Raw genomic sequence first — 21,024 nt, forward strand, 5'->3', positions numbered from 1 at the left:
GGTGGGTCCTCAGGTGGGTTGCAGAACGCTTGTGCCAGTGGTTTGTGATTGATGAGGACGAAAAACGAACGTCCCTCGACATCGGGGTGGAAATGTTCGATTGCCTCATAAACAGCAAGGAGCTCTTTATCGAAAGCAGAATATTTTCTCTGAGCCGTAGATAGTTTCAAGAAATGAAGGGGAGAAACGGTGTCGCCCTTGCGTTGTTGCAACATTGCCCCCAACGTGATGTCGCTGGCGTCTGTAGTGATGAATAACTTGGCCGAGCGGTAGGGGGGAGTGAGTGTCACAGCACGAGCAAAAGAAGTCTTCAGAGCCTTGAAGGCCTCTAGCATCAGAGCAGTCCAAGAGATGGGTTTGATACCAAAAGTTTGTTTGCCTGATAGCGCATCCATCAGGGGTGCCTGAACAGCGGCGGCAGAAGGCAGATGGCGACGATTGTAATTGATGGTGCCGAGGAAACAGCATAACTCTTTGTAAGTAGCCAGTGGCAGCAGAGACGTGATAGCCTGCACACGAGATCTGGGAGGCTGTATACCATCAGCGGAGACGGTGTAACATAGGAAGGAGACTGATGCCTGGTGCAACTGAAACTTGTCTTTGTTGACCTTAACACCATTGGAGTTCAAGGTCTGGAGGACTGTAGACAGATGATTTTCAAGTTCCTCCACTGAGCTGCTGAAAACAAGAATGACGTCCAGATAAGCAAAGCAAAACTCAAACTGTCGCAAGATACATTCAATGAAACGTTGCCACGTTTGCGCTGCGTTCTTTAGGCCGAACGGTATGAAGTGGTATTGGAATAAACTGAGCGGTGCGATAATAACCGTCTTAGGAATGTCTTCCGGCACTACAGGAATCTGGTGGTAGGTGCGTTTAAATTCAATAACGCTGAAAATTGTGGCACCCGATAACGTGTGTGAAGTCATTGATGTTCGGCATTGGGTAATTGTCCACGATGGTACAAGCGTTTAAGCGTCTGTAATCGCTGCACATTCGAAAAGATCCATCGTGTTTGGGGACGAGGTGGATTGGTGAAGACCAGTTCCTGTCTGAAGATTGCAGAACACCTGTCGCCAAAAGTTTATTAATTTGCTGCCGGGCCACGTGCAACTTGATAGGGTTGAGGCGTCGGACCTTACGCCTAATAGGAGGGCTGGCAGTGGTAACTATTTAGACTGTCATTCAGTCTGTGACGGAAGAAACTGAGAACTGCACATAAGATTGGTTAACGCCCTGGCACCGAGTCTTCGGACGAGTAGGGCGTGACGAGGTATAGCCGATGGTGCAAGTGGGGAAAGGTAGCACAAAAGTCACATGTCTCTTACAGGAGTGTGGCGTGCGCTTGTGTGGAGGGGGTGCGTGCATGCTCAGCGCCGAGTGAAGGGGAAGGGGCAGCGACTGTCCGCTGTTAACCTTGCGCTGGACAACCGGCATGGGCGAGAGCAGCGCTGGCGTCGCACATGGGGCCTCAGTGGCCGCTGGGTCATGTGGCCGGTTAGTGAGAGAGGGGGAGTTTTTATCAACACGCACGGTAGCTGTCAGAGAGGTGGGCCTGGTCACAACGTGCACGACTGTCATTAGCAGCACTGTTTGAAACACATGGCACTGGATGAGGCGAGTGCGATGGGGGGATTGGAACGTCACACGCAAGTAAAGTTTGTGGACTAACCTGATGAGAGTTCGAGCTAGGCTTGGCCGAGCAATTTTGTTAAGGTGGCGGCGCCGTGGACTGCAGTTGCAGAAGTGAGGTACGAGCCCCGATGAGCTCGCTGTCAGTGGATGTGATGCGTTGTGTCAACTTCTCATTGTCCTGGTGGAGTTGCGTCGCCGAGTCATATTCTGACAGTAGATCAGTAATGCAGGTCACAATGTTGCCCACGAGGGCACAGCACTCGCGTATATCGTACGTTGCAGTGGAAATAGAGAGTTGGACATAGGTGCGGGTGCATGGTATGTGAGTGTTCGTAAGATGATGGAGCACTGAACCCTGTATGACATTCAGAGATAGTTCGTAATGAGAAAAAAATCCATACAGAGGATCAGTTCATTGATGTCGGCAAATTAGAACTTCCACGGAAAACGTAGAGAAGGAGATGGGGTCACCGTACCTTTACTGAGCCCGAGGTAGGTAACATTGTTGAGTTGACAGCTCGTAGAAGTGACTGTCTGTGAAGAAGAGGGTGGAGCCATCGAAGTAGGTATGATCGACACATCAACACCGGTGTCGACCAGAAAAGCTAGACCTGATGCAATGTCAGTCACATAGAGACAACCACTCGACCGGGTGGACGGGTGAACGGAGTGTAATGCAAGAGGACGCCTGTTAGGTTCCCCGCAGGACTCAGCGTCTCTTAGTTCCTGCGGTCAGCATTTGGGTGTTGGCATGGCAACCTGTACTTCTTGGCGTCGTCGCTGAACACTTCAGCAGAAAGGGTGAGCTGGGTGAGGAGGAGGTGGAGACTACGACAGCGGGAACAGCTTGTCCTCGTTGATTTGTTCTGGTAAATAGACCAGTACGTAAGGTGCATGGGCGATCCTGGAGTGCTCCGACAGCGGAGAGACACTGCCAGGAGAAGTAGGCGAGGTGATGGCGGAGCAAGCCCTGCCTCTGCCAGCCGAAGGCCAGTATGTGGGGGTGGCTGTGCCGATGAACAGTGTGGAATGAACTGGCTGATGTTGCCACAGAAGCGAATACAACTGGTCAGCAACGCATAGGCAGGAGCCGATGAACTCTAACGAGAGTGGTAACTGATGGATCTGTAGATCGGTAGACAGTTTGGCAGACTACACAGCCCATAGTGTGGCATCAGGCATGGTATGCTCGTTCACAAGCAATCGAAGGCAACACCAGAATTGTGAGGGGGTGCATTCCCCCAGATGCTCCTCGTAGAGAATCTTGATTATTAACTCTTGTGGCGAGCAGGCAAGTTGTTCCATTATAGTCTTCTTTGCGAACTCATATTTTAGTGCAGCAGGCGGCGGCGAAAGGAGCAGGTCACAAATCAAATCTGAGTGGTCGTGGAGGTGTGCGACGAGGCAGAGAATCTTTGAGTTTTCATCAGACACATGATGTAACTTGAACAGATGTTCGATGAGCGCGAACCACAATGCCGGGTTCTCCTCATATAAGGGCGGTAGCTTCGGCAAGCGGCCAGGAGGGGGTGACGATGGTGGCTTCGGTGTGTCCTGGGGAAGCGGCTGATCTGAGGTTAAGTCAGAGACTGGCGCAGTAGGCCTGGATTTAAACCAGGCGAGTGAATGTGTAGTTGCAGCAGCTGGTATAGTTGACTGTGTGTCACGAAAACATGGCACGGCAGGCATGGACAGTACCGTGGAAATGGGCAGATGGCACACGAGGGGGGCCCGGAAACTGGACCATGAGTGACGAGTGCTGGATGGAAACGACCCGCTTCCGGAACAAGGCGAAAGACCGGCGTGGCAGACACAGGCCGTACTGTGGGAGCGGCAAGCGGTTGAGCGACCGGAAACAAGGACCCACCGCAAGTGAGGGGGGAGTGTGGGGGGGGGGGGGGGGGTTGAGAATGCCACCCATGTGGAAACTATCTGATGCGTAACATGCCTGTAGTGTATGTGGCGGACCACTGAGGTGAGGTAAGGGGTCCATGTTACGTGAAACACTGAATTGTGCATGTAAATTTGACACAACTGGAACTCCATGTGCATGGAACGGATCCAGCACGGGTTGTAGTAATGGCGGCGTTGCACACTGCCCGACAGTAACTGATGTAGCATGCCGGTGGGTGGCTAAACACGTGTTTGAATGGAGATCACTTTGTTCCTGAAACACTCAATTTGAAGAGACACAATTCGAAATATTGTTCAGTTCACAATTCACTGTTGGATGGGCATAATCCACTGACACGAAGCCAGAGTCCATTGTTCGCTCTAACGGCATAGTTGTCGACCATTGAAAACTAGTGAGGTTAGCACACGGCGTTGGTGGAGAACGTGAATCACTGTGCGTAAATGATGAATACGCCGTTGGCAAAGAAACGACGAAACTCTGTGAGCGGAGTTGAGCTACCACATCTTCAAACAAGGCATTGTTTGGTGTGGTCATTGTGTAGTGCATGTAACCTGTTGCATAAACACTGGCGCGGAAGATGCGAAACATGAACGAACTGCGGGGTCACCACTATGGGAACAAGATTGATAATCGGGATATAGAAAACTTAATTCCCATATGTGTCTTAGCTCGTATATATTTACACTTGAAACTGCGTCCGTACAGAATGAAGTGTAACAAAGAACTGACTAAAGTAAAGTTAAGATGGAGGCTCGACAGAGCACTTAGAATTCACAGATATTAAGTTTCATGGTCGATACGAACTAGCGACACCACAGGTTCATACAATAATTAATTATAATCAGTGTGTTTTTGTAACTTAATTAATAACCAACAAAGAACATTACACCTGTTTTTTTTCGCATGTGTAACTACTCTGTATTTTGGCTCCAGATAATTAATTTCTTAAAAAAAAACAGATTTACACTTATTATGCCTCATACATTACAGAGAAATATTGCTTTTAGAACAGGGATTTTATGTTTTCCTTGTTGTGGGACACATGAGACACAGCATGGAAGGTATGCTACTCTCAATGCCAAAAAGTTTTACCAAGACAGGAGATGGTGGATAAGAAGCGTATTGATCTCTGGAGTATTTGAATGAAGTGCAATGGAATCTTCTGTGTCATCTGAACGAGACACAGCCAGGGCAAGAGCACCACAGGCGCAATGATGCAAGCAGGTGCCAATGCCATAGAGACTCGCCACTTGCGCGAGTTCCATCAGCACCACGGGCGGCGCTGAGGATGAAGACATCGACTTTGCCTCAGCCAATTGCTGGCTGAGTACAATCTGCCAATGACTGGACGGCAACAGACACAAGCCTACTCAGAAGATAGAAGAGCAGCTCTCTCCCACTTGGTTATATATCGTCGTCCAGGGCTGACTTTGACAGGGAATGTTATTTACTGAACTCTTAGAATCGGACAGACAGTAGTTGTAATTGCAATTACTATGTACTGTGAAGTTTACCTACGATTATTTTCACTCGGCCATTGAGGGCCTTTTTAGTGTTACATTACAAGCAGTGTTACAGACTTCAATAATCAACTAGTCACAAAGAAAAGTAAAACTTTTAACTCATTTCTGAGACTACGTTACTAATTTGTTGGAGTGTTGTAGAACCTTCGTTCTCCTATCCTGTTACCTGACCCAGACATAGCTGTGTAATAGTGGTGTACTGTACCAGAAGCCATTTCACAATCTCGGCCTACTGTAACAGCGGCAACTCGGCCTCCTCAGCAGTAGCAATGAGGCCTTTACAAAACTGGCGACGAGGGTTTACAAAAGAATCAATGTCTCTGTACAATGGAAAGATGAAAAGGTCTGGCTTGGAAAATGTGGTGGTGATAAGTTAATTTCTTTTGAACTGGATTCACAGATTCACTGGATTACATGATAATGTTTTTACCTGTAACTCTGAATATATTTATTTCCCACAGTTCCAATTTAGCCATTTTCAAGTGGTTGCTGCGGGAATGCAATCTAATTACACATACAATTAAAAAATACTTACCTGAACACTGTAGAACAATTTGAACAATGGCAACTAGACTCTTAAAAACTTGTATGCAGTACATCAGCACATTTAAAAGGGTAAAATGGTCACCAAGAGAAAATAAACACTCATCGCCATTAATGACAAAAGCACTGAAGAACATCTACACAAAACAGAACACACAAATCAACACTGGGTCCACTGCAGGTATTCCTCATCAACAGAAAGATAATATTTCTAAAAATTACACTGAAGTATTAACATTAAAAAGAAAAATCCTAATAGACCTTACATAGCAAAGGTTTAAATATGCAACCTAGACATAACAAAATCTTCACTTTTCAGGGAATGACCCTGAAGCAGATTTTATTTGCCAGGAAGATGACAAAAGTTTCTGAAATATGAAAGGAATTATTCTTAATGATTACCTAGCAAATGATAAAACATTAACCTGTGACCATTATACTGGTCATCTGGACCATCTCCGACATGAATTTGTTAATGCAGCACTGAACTCTTGTACTGTTAACTAATTTCAGTATACTTTCCAGCAATCTTCTGAACTGATAAAGTATCTCTATTTCAGCAAGGCATTCTTCCATCAAACGTGCAATAGTCTACCTAGTGGTGCATCATTCAACTAACCACAAAAACAGAATGTACTCTTACGCTCCATATGTTTTGCCTGGCCTAAAAAGCATATTCTGCCTCACAAAAACTAATATTCCACAACCCCCTCCCCTCCACACACACACACACACACACACACACACACACACACACACACACAAAATGTGTCATACCCATTTGCAAACCAATCACATTTATTTACCTTCATGTGAACATGCAGCAAAATTTAAACACAAACTATGGCAAATAGCCTAATCACTGACTAATTTCACAAAATCATGATACATCTGTCTACTCACCAATGAGGCCAGTGTATTCAACACCGTTACTTTCATGTGACTTCTTTGGCTGTACACCTTTCATTTTCAGTCGTGTGTTAACAACCCATAATGGAGTTGTCAGAAGAACATTAACAACACCTGAAAAGCATTTAGGAAATTGTTTAAGAGCATTCACATAGAAAACTGTAATTGATTACAGAGTAACAGGAATTACACATAGATAAAAGTGGAAAAACTATGAGGGTGGTTTGGAACGTTCTTGGTATCACCACTAGAGGTCAGCACTAGCGCAATGTGTTGTTCACGTGATATTCATTGGACTGTTGCCTGTAAACATGTGTCACATCAGTGCTCTTGGAAGAGAACTGTGACGGTGACGTGGCTCTGTTGTTGTTCCCACGTAGTGACTTGCAAAGATGGAAAAAAATTGAGATTCGAGCAGTGATTAAGCACTTTGTAAAGAAAGGTACGAAATCAAAAGACATTCATGGTGGTTTCCAGAATACACTGGGGACTCAGCTCCTTCATATTCGACTGTTGCCAAGTGGACAGGAATTTAAATTTTGTTGGGAGAGCTTATACGATGATCCACGCAATGGTCAACCAAGATGTGTCACTACTCCAGAAATCATTGCAGAAGTGCACAAAATTGACGCCGAGGATCGCCAATTGAAAGTGCGTGAAACTGCTCACGCTTGTCAGATGTCATCTGAAAGGGTATATCACATTTTAACTGAAGAATTAGAAACGAAAAAATTACCTGCAAGATGGGTGTCGCAACTCTTGACGTGTGCCTGCATACATGTGCTGTTGCCATGGCAAAATTACACCAACTAAGGTATGAATTGTTGCCACACCCGCCTTATTCACCTGATATGGCTCTGTCATACTTCCATTTCTTCCAAAAACTGAAAATTGAAAATTTTTCTTGGTGGACAAAGATTCACTTCAAACGAAGAATTGATAGCCGGAGATGACAACTATTTTGCAGGTCTGGAGGAAACTCATTTTCGAGATGGGATCAAAGCACTGGAACATCGTTGGACCAAGTGCAGTAACCTATGAGGAGACTACATTGAAAAATAAAGAAAGTTTCAGTGATGTAAGTCCTTTTTTTCTATTCTGCTCTGAGAACTTTTCGAACCACCCTCGTATTTGTATGGAGTGCACACAAACCAGCCAGCCCGCCCGCCAGCGCCCCCCCCCCCCCGCCCTCCCCCCCCCCCCCTCTCCCCACATACACACATTACACAGCTGACAACAACAACCAAATCTGGATCAAGAAGTTACCCCACTTTGTCAGAAAAAAGGGAAAAGTTGGAGGAAAGAAGTTATCACAAGACAGGGAGGGAGGAAACTATCAAATGATTATAAGGGAGAACTTAATATACATGTCTACAGCAACTTTCCTTAAATAGTACCAGTTTTATAATAGCTTACTACATTACAAGTTAAAAAACAACAATTATGCAATATGCTTGTGATAATAACCAATTATGAAGTGTACACGCTCCAGTTAAAATAGTGTAATTCTGAAGACACTTAGTGGTAATCAAAAATATGATACATGTATCCATCGAAGCACCACTGTTTTATAGATAAGAATGGGAACCAGTGATGAGCTTCCCGTTCCCAGCCAAATTCAAAACATTCTTTTTTTGCTTATGTAACATAACACAATCTAAACTTTGTTAAATCAAAGATTATGGTCTGTGGTCTTCAGTCTGAAGACTGGTTTGATGCAGCTCTCCATGCTAGTCTGTCTTATCCAAATATCTTTATCTCTGTGTAAATACGGGCAACCTTCCATCCACTTAAACTTTGTTACTACAGACGGTTATTTCATTCACAAAGGATGGAATTATGAGGGTTGCAACAATTGATACCTACAAACAAATTAGTTTTCTGTGTCGATCACTTATTTATTATTCCACTACACTTTTTGATGGTTCACACAATCAATTTCAGGTTGGGAATCGTTTAATTACATAATTAATTTTACTGAAGAGCACAGATGCTTTTCACAATAGCAGACCAAGGGCAGTGTAGGTTATGTTGCATCTTTTGCTGATGGTAAAAATTTACTTTTAGAGAAGGCACTTTTAAAGTTAAAGAACATGAATTTGATAGTAAATTGTACTTACAGGGACAGCAGAGTAGTGAGAAGTCTGGATACTGCTATTTCTTTTATGTCCTCTTCACTGTACTTTGTGTATACACTGTTACTCCAAAGATGATGTACTGGGTGTGATCAAAAAGTAATGGGAATTTTTTCATTTTGTGGGCTTTATACATTGAATTTTCATTTTTTTATCTTGTTGGTACACATGTTCCTGATGTATGTTTGTATTTTTAGCTCTTTTGAATATTTGGTTTATTGTTGACACCTGAAAAGGTTACGTGGGTCTTCAAGTGTTCAGCAAATTTTTACTTTCGAAAAAGATGGATCAAAGAATTTACATTAACTTGAGCACCACATCTGCAAATGTTGACTGCGGCATTTGATGAATCTACTACAAGTAACACAAGAGTTCAGAAGTGGTATACACGTTTCAAAGAGGGTCAAAAAGACCCTAACGATGACGACCACCCTGGATGCCCTATCACATCAATTGTTGATGACAATATGGAACTACTAAAGAAAATAGTTCTGGAAAATTGCCACATCACCATCAGAGAGGGTGCTGATGATGTTGACGTATCCTCTGGCTCATACCAAGCAATTTTTTCACATGTTTTGGGCATGAAATGTTTAGCAGCAAAGTTTGTTCTGAAATCGTTGAATTTTGACCAAAACATACATCACGTAGATGCTGCTCAGGAATTGCTGATTGAAGTCAACGACCCAGTACTTCTAAAGAAGATTATAAACAGTTGGCAAAATATGGCTATACAGATATGATGTAGAAACCAAGGCCCAATCATCCCAATGGAACCTGCATGAAGAGCTGAGGCCAAAATAATCCAACAAGTTCAATCACATGTGAAGGTTCTTCGCAATGTTTTCTTCAGTTACAATGGGGTAGTGCATTGTGAGTTCATGCCTTGTGGTCATATGGTCAATAAAGAACACTATCTGGAACTTATGCACTGTTTGCATGTGGCAATCTGAAGAAAATGATTGCAATTGTGGCAAAACCACTCATTGAAATTGCGTCATGATAATACTCCCACTCACACCTCACTTGCTCGTTATTTATTTATTTATTTTTTTGGCAAAATATAAAACCACTAAATTACCTCAACAACTGTATTCACCAGACATGGCTTCCTACCCTTCTTTCTGTAACTGAGGCAGAAGAGAACCATAAAAGTATGTCGTTTTGCCACCACTGATGAGATGCTGATTTGCTGAAGGAGCTGAACACCACAATGAAAAGTGAGTTCCAGCAGTGGCCTGCAAGATGGGAAAAAGTGCTGACACAAGTGTATTATATCTGATGGGGATTACCTTGAAGGAGAGAAAGTTGATATTAGTGTATAAATTAAGATCCTTTAAGAGACAAAAACCTCATTACTTTTTGATCACACCTCGTACATATTACATATATACTGTCTTATAGTGGATACAAACCTGACAAAGTGCAATAGCTGGAACTTGGTTATTCAATACTCTACATTACAATTCAATTATTATGTTATACAGTTATCAACATAAATATTTTTCTTTATATTAAATGTATGAATTGGCTGCAACAGAAAATGGACATCTGCACAATTCTATTATTTTATTAAATGCTTATGTATACAAAAAAAGATTACAATAAATCATGCATATATATTGCAGGTTGAACTTATTGGGAAATGAATGGCAGTGTTTAAATAAATTGCTGCCCACTGAAATTGCGTAGTGAAGAAGATATACAATAAGTAGCATTATGGAGACAAATTACAACCCTCTTGTTCCTGTAAGTACAATTTAATGTTACAAACTCATGTTCTTTAACTTAAGTGCTTTCTCCAAGAGGCAACTTTTACCATCAACAAAAGATGCAACATAACCTACAGTGCCCTTGGTTGGCTATTGTGAAGAGGCACCTGTGCTCTTCACTAAAATCAGTAATGTAATTAAACGATTCTGAACCTGAAGCTGATTGTGTGAACCACCAAAATGTGTAGTGGCAAAATAAATAAGTGAATGATTCAGAAAACTGTTTTATTTGTATTTCACACTACAGTTAAGACTTAAGACTTGGTCTCCCTCTACAATTTTCACCTCCCTTTCATCCCCCCCCCCCCCCCCCCCCCTCCGCCCATGCCCTACCCTTTCCCAATTTTCCTCTGTTACCATATTAAATATACCTCAATGCCCGATAATTTGTCCTCCAAAATCTCAAATTATTTCTTTTCAAGTGTGCCCTAAAGCTCTTTCTCCCCAATTCCATGCGGTGTCCTTTCAGTAGTTACTCGACTTATCCATCTAATGTTCAGCATTCCCTGTAACAACACGTTTAAGTTTCATTTCTCCTCTTGCCTGTATTGACTACCCTTAATATGAGGCTGCATCCCAGATAAGTACCTTTAGACAAGACTTCCTAACACTTAACTTTACATTTTGTTGAAAAACTTTCATAAATTTTTTTCTTGCTACTGCGTACCTACATTTTAATTACTTTTTCTTCAGTCATTGATTAGTTATTTTACTGCCTAAGTAGCAAAACTCCTCAACTACTTTTGGTGCATCATTTCTTGATCCAATACCATCACCATCACCCGATTTAATTCGCTTACACACCATTACCATTGTTTTATTTTTGTTTATGTTCCATAAACTGAGGTGAATCTGATCAAGAAGTGCAGTTTTTTAATACCAATTTGAAGTTTTAACTGTACAACCTTGAAGATGGTATATTCACATATTAATTTATTTATAATTCATAAATGCACTTATTATTTTAATTTGATTGTTGATTGCATTCACCTCACAAAGTGGGATAAATCCAATCACTCATTTATATCGTACAGCAAAAATGTAGTGAGTCTGATCACTATCTTGAATTTAAAAACAAAATATTGGTGTATTCACAACAACATATTCCATTTCCTAACACAAACAAGCTTACATACATACATTAAATTCTACATTCCTATTATAAAGACACTTGCATTGAAAAAAGCTAAAATACAAATTTCAGTCTCAGTAATTCTGTGAAACTATCAACATGAAAGATATTTACTCAATATCATGATCATCTATCCCTTCAAATATATATGCACTTCACCTATTTTCTGGCACAACATTTTTAATATTATGGGCTCTCTCTTTACCAATAAAAAACCAAATCATCTTTTCATAGGAAATTTCACTAGGGTGAAATTGTTTTTATTGAATTCTTGGCCATTTTTATTCTTCTCCTTGTCCATTCCTTCATTTTCATTCGACCAGTGCTGTTCTACATCACTGTTAGATGTTCTAGAGATAGGGATAGGTACGCATACCATCAAAGCAGTATTAACAAAGAACAAAAATTAAACAGTAGCACTCAAGATGTTCCTATGCAAGTAGTAATATTACAACTTACCAATTACACACAGGAAGTACCTGATGCCAGTAGAAGTTTTAGTACTGATGCATTTACTTCGTGAGTCCAGCACATAGTTACTGTCTCCTTACAGTGCCATTTGTTGGTATCTCGCACTCAGATATGCCACTGTTATAGACAAATCGGTCAAGAATTGACATTTGTCAACTGCGGTGTTCTTGTTAAGATGCCACACTCAGATATCCAAATGTTGAAAATTTGATTCACCTCATTTTACAGTTCAGTGTAATAATCTCTTTTCGAGACACCACCCGCTTTGACCAACTGCTCTTCCCAGTCCTTTGCCATCTCTGGCAGAATTGCAATGCCATCGGCAAATCCTGAAGCTTTTATTTCTCTTCCCTGAACTTTAATTCCTTTTTGTAATTTCTCCTTGATTATGCACATTGTCCTCAAATGCTTGGTTGTTCCTATAAGTACATCATATACAAAGTAATAAATAGCATTTTCCGTAAGCAATCTTTTCCTGAAACTACGTAGCAAGTGTGATAAATTGTTTCTGAAAATTAATACTATTCTTTTACAAAAGGCCTTCACAAAAACTCCAAATATGCTCATAATACAAAACTTGTTCTTAACTATCTACTTTCTGCATTTTTATAAGGTGGTTTACCCGATGGCTATTTTAATCTGTCTGGACTCTGAAAATTGTTACGCACTTATCTGTACTAGCAAAATTTGGACTTAACTGGTTAGCTATTGACAGGAAGTAATCATTGTGTACTTTTCAGGAATCTGGTGAATCGCCAGTTTCAGTTTTCTGCAGCAGAAACGTGTTATTTTGTCCATAATCTTTCCATTCTTAATATTTTTATACAGTGCTTTTTTGTGGGAAAAAGGTGCTGGTACCCACAAAGAAGATGTTATTCTAGCAGCTTCCACAGTCCTCTGATGTACAATCGTTGTTTCTAGACCACTTCTTGCTTCTGCTATCAACTGCAGAATAATGAACTTGGAAGAGCCATGAGCCTACATATTTATTAGGTCTGAACTGATGAGAGGAGGCCCTACCATCCCGATGAACAGCAATGCAGAAGTTGTCTATACAAGTTGAAGTTGTTATAAAATTCATTCGAGAGAAATTCATTTTACATTCGCTGAAAAATATTGCAACTATGCCCAAAATGTACTTCAGAAGAAATAGTATATCTGGTAATTCATTTTCTTGAGCACAGTTTCCTGTTTCCAATACCAACATATAAAACAAAAAGGTGTGGTGCCAGCTAGTACAGAATAAAACAGGAAATTTCATTTGCAAAGAAAGTGCCATCTACTGGGATATTTATAATACATTTTGCTCTAAATAAATCAAACACTTTTTGAAACAAAAAAGTGCCAGTACAAAGCACTCTTGTGTGGTGCAGAAAACTGCTTTCATCACAAAAGACTATAGGGTGACATTTGTATCCAAGAGTGCCCTATTCTCCTGGTAAAATGCACAGTTTTAACCTGTCTGAAGACATCCCTCAGCACTCTTAAATATTTTCTGTGGTGAAATTCCACAACTGAGCAGTGACTATCCCTCAGATTACAATTCAGCTTCTTTCTGCAGTTTTCGAGTGCTATTTCATTCCCAACAGATCACTTATTAGTACACTATTTTTAATTTTTATATTTTAATGAGAAATAGTTACAATAAATGTGATGGAATTGTAGGGACATTCTTTGAATTTTAGAATTCCTGTGAAACGTCTCTTGAGATTATTTACATAAATGTATGTACTCCAAGTGGACCTGTTAAGCCTAACCATTTCTATGAACTGATGTGTCATATCTGGAAATGAATAAGAAACATAAGGAACCTCAACACCTCTCTGATATCCCTCAATTTGACGTTATGCAGGAACAAAACACTGAGTGTAGATTTCCTCCCCACTATCAACAACTACACTAAGTGTTGCATTGGCTGACAAATGATACAAGTTCCTTCAGCATCAAAGACTCGCAAGTGTGTTTTTCAGTTATTTCAGCTCTGACTTCCCTTCTCTGTGGCTGTCTATAAACATCTATTTTTTAATATTTTTTTTTTAGCATTCTGTTGGGAAAATACAGACTATAGTATGCTGAGTATGTGTAAAGTTACCATTTTTTAAATCCCTGTGTCAAATGGCATCAAAAACAAGTAACAATCAACAGAACAGCCCACAGAAACTAGGAGAAACTACTGGGTCCTACGGTTTCCCAATTTCGGTAAGCACTTGGGCTTAGCAAAACTGTCAATAAAAATATGGACAACAGGAATGACATATTTATTGATAAAGACATTAACACAAATGTATTCACATTTCACTACTGCAGATAAAAGAATTAGTGAACCCACCACACCAGTATGAACATCACTAGTTATTTACTCACCAGCTACGGATCCAAGAAGCAAGTCTCTCACTGCACTGTGCTGTACAGGATGAACTTTTGTTCCCTTAAGGCCATGGAATGTGTAAAAATACACAAAATTTGAGGCACACAGGCTCTCCAAGACAGGAACCATGCCACGATACAACGTACAGCTAAACAAAGCACCATACACAAATAAGATGACTAATAACAACACAACATAAAAGTAATAGGAAGGTGCGTATTCTTATTAATCAGATAGTAATAGGGGTTACTAATAATAAAAAAGAGGTCTGAAAGATATGTTTAATATAAACACAATGATCAAGCACCAATTTTTCTTCAATCTACAGCTACTGATCAGTCATTACCAAGCAAATGTACTATCTCTTCACCTGCTGCACTTACACTACCATTTTTCACATAAAAAAAGAAAATCATACCCATTAAAGAAACAGCTCACAATAGGATCAATTGAAATTTTGAACAATTCTCCACATAATTCACTTCATTTTGAATGAACTGAAAAACTTTGGGCAAGTGGTTGTCGACTGAAGCTCTGGGAAAGATGTAACCATATTTAAACTCCACAATATCTTACTGAAACGAATACAGGAGAAGCTCTAAGCTTTAAAAATATAATGGCTTTGACTTAAACTTCACGGAATGAGCATACTTCATCTGATACAGGTTAACATCCTGTAAATTACATTTTTGCTTTTACAAGATAGTTTTGACACGGAAATTGTGGCCACTATGCCTCGTTTCTGCAATTACCAAAAATAAATTATCCAGGCAATAGGAAAAATGTATCAAATGGCATTTTAGTAACAAAAATGTGATTTTTTTCTGTTGAGACAGGAAGAAGTAAATTAGCCAGTGAATCACTGTGTCACAGTTCTAAAAATTATGACAATGTATTGAATTTTTTCACATATTTTACACTAATACTTCCTCTTAAGAGTCTACCATAAAAAACTGTAATCATATGGAAATGGGCTAAGGCTGCTATAAAAGTACCAAATGAATTTTTTTTTAAATGTTAGACAATTAAATGGAAAGCAATACAGATGTAAACTTTATAAATCATGTCAAATGATATGAAACTACATTTAGAAGCATGATGAAGGCACAAGAAATACTGCACAAAAATTCATTCTGAACCATAGAAATAAACAGGATGAGCAGTTTTAAATTCTGAACATATAATTACAGGTAAGTATATAGGGGAGGTAACATTATCTTTAAAAAATAAAAATCTACTGGGTGTAACAAGAAATCAAACTGGAGTAATTAAAAATGATTCTAATATGATATTGGGACATCGATTCACAATAATTAAATCAGTTACTCGAAAAAGAATGCTTCCCAAATGCTCTGAAGTATTCCGTGCTAAATCCATTAATCAAAAAAGGTTCAAAGGAAGATGAAGAAAGCTTCTTGATAGCAAGTCTTCGGCCCAGTGACCACATACTACTTCGACACACATGAGAAAGATGTAGCATCATGGGGTTGTGCTGCCAAGTGGTTCAAATCATATTTCACAGGGAAAAAATCCTGCTCTCAGACTGGAAAATTATTTCTCGGAGAATCTCACCAGGTTCTATTTTAGGCCCAATCCTGTTTTTATTTTATACACAGTGTCCCAGGAGGAATGGTCAATACGAAGGGATTTGACAAGAATTATCATTCAAAGTACAAAGCCTAGTATACATTGGGTTTAAAATGCATATCTTAACACTGCCATCCAGCGACACCATAGTGGTGCTGCATGCGAAATAGTGGTCAACAGCCGGTGACACAACAGTGGTGTCACGTGCATGGTATCGCTCAGTGGATGGTGACACCAGAGTGGTGTTGTGAGCATAGTATCACCCAGTGGCCAACGACAGCACTTTGGTATCTTTTGCATTCTGTTGATGTTTTTTTGGGTAACAGTAAGTTACACATGTGAACAAGTTTTTTGTTTTTATAAGTACTTGTGCCGTTTCATCAAGTCAGACGAAAGAGACGATATGATTATTTATGACGAATGTGTGGACATCTTGTCTGATGTTCCGGACGACTTGGTCGATTGGGAAGAAGACATTGGATATAGTAAAAATGAAAGTGAAGCAGAAGCCTCAGAAGATAGTGAAATATATCCAAGAAGAATTCGGCGAACTCTACGGTTGCCAACTGATTCGAATGAATCAGATGAAGAAGACAGTTCACAGTGGTCAGACTTTGATTTGCCGAGGCCCAATAATAAATGGTTTGGGCTTGCTATCCTTATGAGAATTCTAAAAGAAGGCAAGGATCGATGATTATTGGTCAATGAATCTGTTGATAGACACACCGATATTTTGCAAATCGATGTCCCACAACCGATTTACGCAAATATCATCATTTTTAAATTTTTCCGACAACAACAATAAGCCAGACAATTCCGACTGGCTTTTCAAAGTGCAATTCGTAATTGATTATTTTTCCAAAAAGTTTAAATAAACAAATATTTGAAACAAACAAATTTTGTATATATTTACGTATGTGTATCTTCCAAACTCCACAAAAGTGGGGAAACAGGGTTGAGAACTTATGAGAACTAAGGATGAGATTAGTAACACTTAACAATTTATAATCTCCTGATAATGTCAAGAATGCCGGCAACAAGCCAAGTAATCCAAATTAGCACTGCCGGCGCCAGGCGAATTAATTTGTATGAGACGTGTGGATGGCAAAATGTTACGATCTACGAGCACTTGCTCAGTAGAAGAGATGTATTTCACAGTTGCGAATATGAACGAGTGTTCACAGCTCTCAAGGTAAGCACTTCAGTGCCCATATTTACTTAACTTTTTTTTCAGTTCATACTACCATACACTGGGGAGAAGAGGAGTTTGTGGCACAACTTGACAAGAAGAAGGGACTGGTGGTAGGACATGTTCTGGGGCATCAAGGGATCACAAATTTAGCATTGGAGGGCAGCATGGAGGGTAAAAATCGTAGAGGGAGATCAAGAGATGAATACACTAAGCAGAGTCAGAAGGATGTAGGTTGCAGTAGGTACTGGGAGATGATGAAGCTTGCACAGGTTAGGGTAGCATCATGGAAAGTTGCATCAAACCAGTCTCAGGACTGAAGACCACAACAACAACACATACTACCACCTTACAAAATATGAAAAGCAAAGAGATTGCAGTAGAAGAGATTTGTATCACACTATTGAAGGTGAAGAGATACTCATAGCTCTTAAGGTATATATTTTACAGCATCCGTTTTGCTTTGAATGATTATGTCTGTCATATCCTCCAATACTGACCATTCATCCTGGGACATCCTCTATAAATAATTTACTCCTGAATATTGCTTTCTACTCTGTTTCATTTGTAGATGATATCTTCCTAATTGGAAAGCGAAACCAAAGAACGAATTATCCTGAGTCACCAGCACCCTAAACAGCTTAGAATTTTGGCTTGATCTAAGAGGATAAAAATTGAACATGATAAACACTCAACTAAACCAGTTTAAACTATCATAAACAACCTCCAAACTACCCATAAAAATCAGTTTATTTATTCTTTGCCCATGGACTCCAGCTGAAAATCCAGCTGAGAGTATTGGGTGTGTCATACAATAGCCTATTAACATCAAACTTGATTTCAATATATATATATATATATATGAAACAAATGATTAAACAGAAATAGTCCATAATCATACAAAGGTTTTACATGTTTCGCATTATACGTACACACAAATCAAAAAAACATACAGAAATGATAATTTTTACAGGTACATTTCAGTAATGATATATTTAAACACCATCTTAGTATTCACTCAAACTGTATATACATTTCTCTGTGAGATATAGTTTCAAATGATTTTTAAAACATTTTAGATCTGTTTCTTTTTTAATGATTTTGGGGAGTTTATTAAAAAACCTTTTGCCTGCTTCTTCTGGGGCAGTCATAGACAGTTTTAGATTTCTGTTTATCATGTAGTAATTTTCATTTCCTCTTGTACTGTGTTTGTGCACATCTTTATTTAGGAGGTGTTTATCACTTGACCTTACCACCATTATGCTTTGGTATATATACAGTGAATATACTGTCATAATATTATAGTGTACAAAAGCTTGCCTACAGGTCTGTCTTGGTGGTATTTTTGCAATGCATCTCACTGCCCTTTTCTGAATTGTGAATATTCTTTTTAGGTAGCCAGCTTGTGCATTTCCCCATATATGAACTGAATAAGACAAATGTGGGAAGACAAGTCCATAATACATTGATCTGAGGACTTTATCATCCACAGTCTTAGCTGTTTTATGCATGATGAAGATCTGTTTGTTTATCTTTTTACACAGTGCATCTATGTGCTCCCCCCATGCCAAATGTTTGTCTATTATAGTTCCTAGAAAATTTGTGCTGGTTACTTCTTTAATAGTCTTTCCATTTATATTAACATTTATATTATAATTTTCACTATGCTTGGTCTGAAATACTACATTCATTGTTTTAGACTGATTCATAAACAGGTTGTTTTGTGTTAAATATTTATTTGCATTTTCAATAGTCAGGAGTGCTTCCTTCTCAAGCTCCTCCTTTGTGTCAGCTGTGCAAATGATTGTTGTGTCATCAGCATACATTATAAGTTTCTGATTTATATAGCTAGGGAAGTCATTTACGTAGAGTATAAATAGTATTGGCCCAAGCACAGAACCTTGCGGCACACCGTGTTTAACTGTTTGTAATTCTGATATGTAGTTTGTTATATTTCCCCCACTAGTATGTCTGATTTCTGTGCATTGTTTCCTATTTGTAATGTATGATTTAAGTATGTCATAGCATTTTCCTCTAATTCCATACTGATATAATTTCATCATTAATTTTGAGTGGTTCACACAATCAAATGCCTTAGATAGGCCCATAAAAATCCCACAAGTCTTTTGTTGCCTGTCAAGTAAATTAAGAATGTGCTCAATTATATCTGTTGATGCTGTTTTTGTTGACTTCCCTTCTCTGAAACCATGTTGTGATGAATGCAGTATACTGTACTTTGTTATAAAACTTACAATTCTATTCTTTATTATCATTTCATAGATTTTAGCAAATGTTGAGATCAATGATATTGGCCTGTAATTTCCTAATTCATCCCTGTTCCCTTTCTTAAATATTGGCTTCACTTTACTTACTTTCAGTGAATCTGGAAATATACCTTCTTCTATCGCAGCATTCAGCATGTGTGTCAATGGTTTTAATATACATTCTCTGCATTCCTTTATGAGATGTGATGTAACACCATCCAAGCCAGAAGAGTGTTTAATTTTAAGTTGTTTTATTAGGTTTGACACTTCTGCATCTGTTGTAGGTATGAAAACCATAGTATGATTTGTATGTGGGGGGTTTAACAATTTACTTACTGCATTTGTTTTATTTTGACTTATTAATTCATCTGCTACAGTAATATAATATCTATTAAAAGTATTGGCTACTTCTAGAGGGTTTGCGTTGCTTTTTCCACTCATCAGTGGGCAGATGTCCTCTGCCCGATTTGTTACTTTTCTTCTCTCTCCATTAATGAACGACCATAAACCTTTTGAGTAGTTCTTTCCCTTATCTATAGACATCCTGATGAATGATGCTTTAGTTTCTCTGATAAAACTACAGTACTCTTTCTTTTTATTTTATACAGTGTGTTGTAGGCCTCATTATTTTTTTGTTTGGAGAGGTCATAATACACTCTCATATTATTTCTGGCAAGGATTACTTCTCCAGTCACCCAGCTTTTCTTTTTTTGTTGCTGTTTGACAAGCCTTTTACTAACAGGACATGTAACATCATAATAATAATTGAATAAAGAATAAAACTGGTTCCATTTCGTGTTTGCATCTTTAGCTGCATATATTGTTTCCCAGTTTTCTGCCTCTAACATCTTTTTTAGCAGATTTATGTTATGTGGGTAGTTCTGTCTTCTCATCTCCCATATCTTCTGCACTGAATCACTAGTCTTTATATTTATGTCTATCATGATTGCAAAATGGTCTGCTAATGTGGAGTTTATTACCTGTGTGTCACAATAGCATGTAGGAATATTTGTTATTACATGATCAATAATAGTTTCACTATGCTTTGTTACTCTGGTTGGTTTATCTATTTTTATTTTTAGATTGTATATGCACAATAAGTCCAGTAGGGTCTTAGTATTGTCCGTATTTTTACTCGTGTCTATGTTCAGATCTCCTATAATGATCAAATAAGCATATGTTTTTGAGAGGTGTTGGATTATATCTTCCAGCTATTCAAAGAAGGTTTTAATTATACCATTTGGTGATCAATACAAACCTAATACACAACATAAATTCCCAGCAATTTTAGTTTCCAGTGCTGTAGCTTCAAAGCTCAATTCTATAGCATATTTTGTTATATTTATGGCTTTAGTTGATTTATAGTTAGAAAAAATGGCAACCCCACCACCTTCATAGGAAGTTCTGCAAAAACTGGCTACTTTCACATAATTCTTCAAGTTGTAAATTCCTATGTGATTTTCTTTTAGCCCATGTTCTGTAACTACTAGAATGTTTGGCCTATACTCCTGTAATATTACCTCTAGTTCCTCTGTTTTATTGTTTATGTATTGAACATTTTGGTGAAGTATTCTAATAGTT

At 39.1% G+C, this 21,024-nt stretch overlaps 1 protein-coding gene across 1 annotated transcript in view; it reads right to left on the bottom strand.

The window, feature by feature from the left end:
* Positions 1-21,024, bottom strand: part of LOC126474000 (peroxisomal membrane protein PMP34-like) — a 71,033-nt gene that overhangs the window by 15,343 nt on the left and 34,666 nt on the right. Inside the window, exons 4-5 of the mRNA XM_050101390.1 lie at positions 14,400-14,551; positions 6,520-6,639 (exon numbers count right to left, since the gene is read on the bottom strand). Of these exons, the coding sequence (XP_049957347.1) occupies positions 6,520-6,639; positions 14,400-14,551 (272 nt within the window). The remainder of the gene's footprint in view (positions 1-6,519; positions 6,640-14,399; positions 14,552-21,024) is intronic.

The sequence above is a fragment of the Schistocerca serialis genome, chromosome 4 (assembly GCF_023864345.2).
Source record: "Schistocerca serialis cubense isolate TAMUIC-IGC-003099 chromosome 4, iqSchSeri2.2, whole genome shotgun sequence".
Classification (NCBI taxonomy): domain Eukaryota; kingdom Metazoa; phylum Arthropoda; class Insecta; order Orthoptera; family Acrididae; genus Schistocerca; species Schistocerca serialis.